General features: G+C 32.1%; 1 protein-coding gene across 1 annotated transcript in view; it reads left to right on the top strand.

Moving 5' to 3' along the window:
• Window positions 1-660: 660 nt before the first annotated feature.
• Window positions 661-6,693, top strand: part of PPP1R42 (protein phosphatase 1 regulatory subunit 42) — a 21,308-nt gene continuing 15,275 nt past the window's right edge. Inside the window, exons 1-4 of the mRNA XM_085306792.1 lie at window positions 661-789; window positions 2,836-3,002; window positions 3,436-3,574; window positions 5,239-5,355. Coding sequence (XP_085162918.1) covers window positions 661-789; window positions 2,836-3,002; window positions 3,436-3,574; window positions 5,239-5,355 — 552 coding nt within the window. The remainder of the gene's footprint in view (window positions 790-2,835; window positions 3,003-3,435; window positions 3,575-5,238; window positions 5,356-6,693) is intronic.

The following is a 6,693-nucleotide window of genomic DNA, read 5'->3' as shown; positions in this document are numbered from 1 at the left end:
GAATTTATAAGCTCACATCAAGCAATGCACGGATGCAYGGACAAAAAATAGTTGGTATTGTTGTGAGAGTCCCTACGGTAAGCCTTAATGTGAAAAACTGTTTTTAGTGACAACATGCTATGCAGAGATGTAAGAAGTAGTGTGTGGCTTTATACCAGTACTCCTAGTCTGTAAAACCTCATATATATATATATATATATCATAACCTAAATAATTAGATTATGAGCTGCTGTTAATGAGTTATTTCCATATGGGAATTATTTCCACTGTAGACCACTGTGTTCATACTTTTGTATGAAAAAGACTAAGAAATACTAAGATAAAACCTTCTTAAGCACACAGAAACAGCAAAGCAAATGTGAAGTATTTTAATTGTTACTGAATGTGATAAAGGAGTTTGCAAGCAACGAAGGGTTAAGTGTTTATAAGAGGCTAAGACCATACATGTCTTTGTCAAGATAAGCAAATAAGGAATGTGGAAGGGAAATCTTGAGATTTGCGTGAAGTAYGCATGTAAGCTTTCTTGAAGCTCTAAGGTGCTAGCAGTATAACCTTATTTGCTTTTTGTTTTTATAGCATTTTATGAAACTACTTACAGGAACATGTGGAATCTGCTTTGAGATATTAAAGAAGTGTAGCAGATTGGCCTACTACAGAATTATGGTTCGACTAACAATGCATTTAATTGCTAAGAGCATTAGTCACAAGAATCCCAAAGAAGAGTACCTTGCACAGTACTTGCGAAGAATAACACATCTGAATTTATCAGATAAAAATATAGATACAATTGTAAGATTTGTTTTTCTTTATTTCATTTTTAACATGGCTATTCAAATGTTGTTGCTCTGTTTATATATATATAATATATATATATATATATATATAGTTGGGAAAGAAAAACAAGTAAAGCCAAGTTTGTATTTTCTAACAGTTATAAGATGTTTTATAACATATTTATTTTCAATCAAGCCTTAAAAACACATCTGTTTGGAAACACGCTTCAGCATTTACTGCCTACTTAAAGTACTGTTACTGTGTGTAAAACTCCTTGTACCTGAAAGTACATAAATGTATTATAAATGCATGCATATTTGAAATGCAAAAATAATCTTTCTGCTGTAACTTTTCATGTAAAACATCCAAGCACTTCCAACAGTCTGCAGAGCTACCTATGATTGACCTGATACTTTTTTCTTTATTTAGTCAAAATAGCAACAAGATTTTTGCTATTTGATACAGTTGTTACACTGTAAAGGAGCTTTCATATAGTCACCAGAATAGAATGATACCTACTGCTTGCTTAGCTCTTCAGCCATTTAAAAAAGAGAGTATCTCAAATTAATCATTTAGACCTGACACTTTTTCCTATACAATATAGTCAAGTTATTGCCATTCAATCAGTAGATGCAGGACTTTGAGAACAGGTGCTCTAGCCATATTAAAGTCCAGTGATGTGGTTTTTCAAGGCTTTAGTTCTTATATTAAAAACAAAATTTAGATTTTCAGCAATATTCTGGTTTTGATTTAAGGACTTCTAGTTAGTAATGGTTATCATATAAAAATACGAACTATGAAATAGGGGATAGGAAGAACAAACAATTTTGCAGATCAGATTTTTTGTTATTTTAAGAAGGTAGTAATCATATTAAATACTATTAAGTGCAACAATTATTTTGTTCTCCTTAATGCCATATTTCTTCCATTCTTGGGAATTTTACCAAAAGCTGTTAACTTGCAGCAAAATCTTTTCAGTCTATCTGTGATTTATTCCTTACATTTCAGAGGAAGTCTCAGAAAGCAAAAGAAAGTTCAGGAATAGGATATAAACCAAGTGAGATTAACAAATTTGGACTGGTGTTGTGGCTATTTCAAATTATGCAGGTTAGAATCTACATTTGTTAATAAAACTCTTCCCTGGGGCTTATTCATTTTAAAAATAAATCATGACCTTTTCATTTTCAAAGACTAAACCTGCGAACTTAACACAGTCCTCCTTCTGTTGAGCTTAATAATAGGAAATTTGTATAGGTTTCAGTAAGTCCTGAGCTAGTTCAAATTCCTCTAGATACTAAACGCATCTTGAAATTGCTAAACCCTGAACAACTGAATTRCATATGATGCCTATAAAACAAAAGTGTCATTTCAGCCATGAAGATGTAAGACTTTCCTTGTTTCATGTGAACAGATTCATGTAAGCACATGGCTATTCAGCTCACTGCTAGGAATATTTGTAGGCATAGTGAGTTGTTAATTTGATTAGTCCTTTTGATTAGGACTGATTCCTTAGATATCAGCTGGTAGAAGTTTAAAGAAAAACCTTGATAAGAACATGCTACTTTTCAGTTATTTAAGAAGAATACTTTTCAAAAAAACATGATGTTTCAGTTAAATCTTAAAATTGGATGTCTATTAAAATACATTGATGTACAAGTTTTTGCACAAATCATTATTTTTTTGCCAAGAAGTGCTTTCCATCACATCACTAAAGTATTAAACTCTGATGAAGACAACTGCACTGAACAGTTGTGTTTTTTTGAAATTTACCTAAAGGAGGCAGGGAAAGAAATGAAATCATATAGGATGTGATTTACCTGCATCAGCAGGTAATTGCTGTAATTCTCAGCCTCTGTGCAGCAAAACTTTAATGTCAAATTTTAGCTTTAGCCTTATATAGACGATTAGTAATTCTAATCCAAATTTTCTAGTAAAAATAATTATTAAAAATGTTTTTAAATATGAAAATACATAAGTCATACAACAGAAGTATAAAACAGCTTCTAGAAGCTGATAATGAGTAACCTTTGTATAGCATTAATTTGTTGCTCTTTATTTCAGGGAGATCTCTCTTTGTGCAGAAATCTTAGAGTTCTGTATTTATATGATAACCAAATCAATCAAATACAGAACTTGGACTTTGCAACAAATTTAACACACTTATACCTGCAAAACAATTGTATTTCATGCATAGAAAATCTCTCATCACTGAAACACCTTGAAAAACTGTAAGTTGAAAATCACCTATCTTATTTTACTAGTAAGATAATAATTGTTACACTAAGAAATTTAAACCTTATGTGAATATTAAAGTCCTTTTAAATGTTAAATTTGCCATTCAAATGAAAATAATTGCTTATCTATGATTTCTAATCAAATGTTCTATGATTTTAAAGTAATGTAATGATATGTATCAACATACTCACATTTGAATTATTTTATTTTTTCAGTCATTTAGTAATAGTAATAGTATTGGTATATCATAAAAGCTTTAAAAAAATTTGGATCATACTGTATGTTTGTTCTACTTGCATGTTCAGTTATTGACTTACTCTATTATGATTTACAACTTATTCAGTAATACTGAAAATATATTTTTTTAATAAAGCTTGTGTTAGCTTTTGCTTTCAAAGGATATTAAATCTATGTTCTATTCTGCAGATATTTGGGGGGTAATTGCATCGCTGTAGTAGAGGGTTTGGATAAATTGGAAGAAATAAGGGAGCTACATATTGAAAACCAACATCTCCCTCTTGGTGAAAAGCTTCTCTTTGATCCAAGATCTCTTACTTCCCTGGCAGTAAGTACGTTTAGAGATTTTTCAGTGGACCAATAATCAGTAGATCAGTATTTTTAGGAGAAGTCATTAGAAAGCATTCAGTTTTAGTTCCACATTTTTTCTATGTTGTGATGTATCAGCATTTCGGGAAAAGCAGCTTTTGAAGTTTTTATTTGACATGTTAACATCAAATGTATTGTTCAAGTGGTTAAGAAGTTCAAGATTATGTTTACTAATGGATGTGGCTCTATAATACAGAAGTTCATCTTGCTATATTTCTCAGAGTTCATTCAGGGCTTGATAGACTGTTTTGTGAGGCTGAAGAAAAAAAATGTCCACTCAAAAGTGAATTATTCTGTTCATATGTATATCATAACACTTGACCTAGTTCTAGTTCTTCCTGTTTTGAGATGAAGTAATCCAAGACATGAATTGTTATCTTTCTTTAACGAAAAAGAGCCATCCTCTGACAGCACTTCTACTTTCATCACTCTGTCTTGGAATGACAATGGAAGCAGAGAGATGTTATACAGATAACATCTCCTTCCCAGGATGATAACTCACATACTTAAATATTTTGCAGCCTCTTGGCCTAAACTCACCAGCATTTTGTTGTTCCTAGCCTTGATTTAGGATATTTTTTTGCAGAAACACTCTGCATTCTTGATTACTTAACATCTCTGTGGAAACTATACGTAAAAACATTATGCTTTTACCTGGCAAGTGCTTTCTTGTTCACTTTTAACAACACTTTTTACTTCATCTTCCTCTTGAATTCATCTTCTGTTCTTTATGCTGGCAGCGAGGAAAAGGACAAAAACATGAAGCCGTATAGTTCTCTGTATACCATCAGCAAATGTTCTGCTTATGGTAATATCCTCAGTCCTTTGGAAGAGAAGCTTGTTCAGCTTATGCACTGTGTGTATCAGGATGATACCAATGATTTCTGCCTGCAATGCAGATCTTGTTCTTCAGCTCAGATTTTTGAAGAGGTTTACAGTTCCTGATACATACTGCTGAATTAGATTTTGTTTAACCTATGATAAGTCCCAAATCTGATATAACTCTAAACTTCTAAGATCTCTGTAACCATTGCCTATGGCTATCCTAAAGTAAATTCCTTTTTTTCTCCTGGAAGAGTTATTCATTACAAAGGCAAAGTCTGTTGCTTGACTCACTTGTTTTCCAAAGGAGAGGGTAAGGAATAGAGATACGCATACAGAGAAGTTTGCAGGACCCAGCTGGGGTGGGAGGCAAGCAAAAAAAACCCCAGCATTGTCCAACTGTTAATTGAGAGTGCTTGGGTATCACATACGGACTTCAGCTCTGTACAGTTAAGGTCTAACCTTGGAAAAGTCAGTCAATTTCTGTGCCAGTTACCTACTTCAAAGGTAGAGTCAGTAGCACCTGAAAAACTTTGTAAAGAATTTGAACATGATTAGATGAAAAATTCCATATATACTAAGAATTCTTGAAATAAATGAGAAATAATCTTACAGCATTTTAGGATAAGATGCAAACCCAACATAAAACAGTATGTAATGTATGAGGTAATTCTGCTTTCATGTTTCTGCTTTATTTATCTGCTCTTTATTTAAGAGACTCTTTGTTAAGAATTTACAACTTGACTCATGCACAGTGTGGGGGAAAAAAAGTCATTTTCTTTCCTTACTTCTTTCCTCCAGAAATCTTTGTCTGTATTGAATATCAGCAATAACAACATTGATGAATTAGAAGAGTTAGCAGTTTTGGAAAATATTACCCATCTTACAGCAGCTGACAATCAACTTCAATATATGGAGGTATTAAAATAAATACTTGTTCTATTTGGTATGAGTGATAACAAAATAGTCAAATTCTTCATCATCACTAAGTTGATGAGTACAAATAAATTTTACCTGTACAGTTGTGAACCTCTRTCTTTTCAAGTGTGCTCTTTTTTCTCATTCAGCAATTTTGTCTAGATTAAAAAAGGAGAACCTTTCATCTAGGATGTCCAAATGTCCTRTACGAAGTGGCTATTGTGTATGCATCTATCAGCTGAGCAGTATATGCACAGAAGTTACAACATATCCAGAACGTAGAGCTGGTGTGTATGTTTTGGCCATCTGGGTGATATCAGTGGCATTATTTGCAAAGAATGAAGTGCCATCGTTAATTAACTTGCAACGTTTTACCACATTACAGTTTTTAATTAGCTGTTTTAATGTAAATAAAATGCATTTATTGGATATTGCATCATATAGCTGATTTTTCAGCTGTTCTCATATTAATATAACCTTTTTGGATATTGTTGCCAGAGCAGCATAAAACGTGTTTGTTATGAAAGCAGAAATTGAATTCCTTTTATAACTGTCCCTTAAGGAAAGGTATGTCTTCATAAGGCAGAGATCTAAAATCTCTAGCTCTAAAATAACAGCTAAAAAATGAAGTATAAGTATTTTTAGTCTTCCTTTTGTAGTAGTGAATGTGGTTTAAACAGAAAGTTCCGGATATATAATTTGCAGCTTCTCTTCTCAAAAAGGAGCAAGAGTAGCTTCTGTAAGTTACGATGTTTTGTATTTGCTGACATTAAGAAAACTGAAGTTCAAACAATATTTTGAGTCTCATGCTACTGGTAAGTGAATATTGCTTTTATGTGAATGGTATGCTGCCACAGCCATTACATGGTGAAGGCAAGGAAGAACAACTTTATAAACGATTATTTACATTGTGTTCATTTCATATAACCATAGGCTAATGGTTCCACTTGGTTTTGAAATGGATCTTTTTATTAATAAATGCCAGAGTGAATTGACTTAAACTGTAATACAAATCAAAAAGAAAAAGCCTTTACTAACTTTAATTAGTTAGTAATTATTAGAACATTTAATGCTACKTTAGTATCTTTTACATTAAATTTGGCAGTTATGTTCACTAACAAGGAGATTCTAGTACTTTGTGTATTTTAGCAATTATCTAGTTCACTCTATTGAACCCATTTTTTAAGATTTTAATATTTAAAATGTTGAATGATGCTTTTCTTTTTTACTAGAGGATTATTAATATATTTATAAAGTATTTCAAGCTGTGTTTCTATCTGGCAGTTGTGACTGAATTCATATACAAATACAATTCATGTTGTCTTTTATTGGGTAATT

The sequence above is a fragment of the Rhea americana genome, unplaced genomic scaffold (genome assembly GCF_003343005.1).
Source record: "Rhea americana isolate MKP2758 unplaced genomic scaffold, rheAme1 scaffold_247, whole genome shotgun sequence".
NCBI classification, from domain to species: domain Eukaryota; kingdom Metazoa; phylum Chordata; class Aves; order Rheiformes; family Rheidae; genus Rhea; species Rhea americana.
This window is presented reverse-complemented; position numbering and strand designations above follow the sequence as displayed.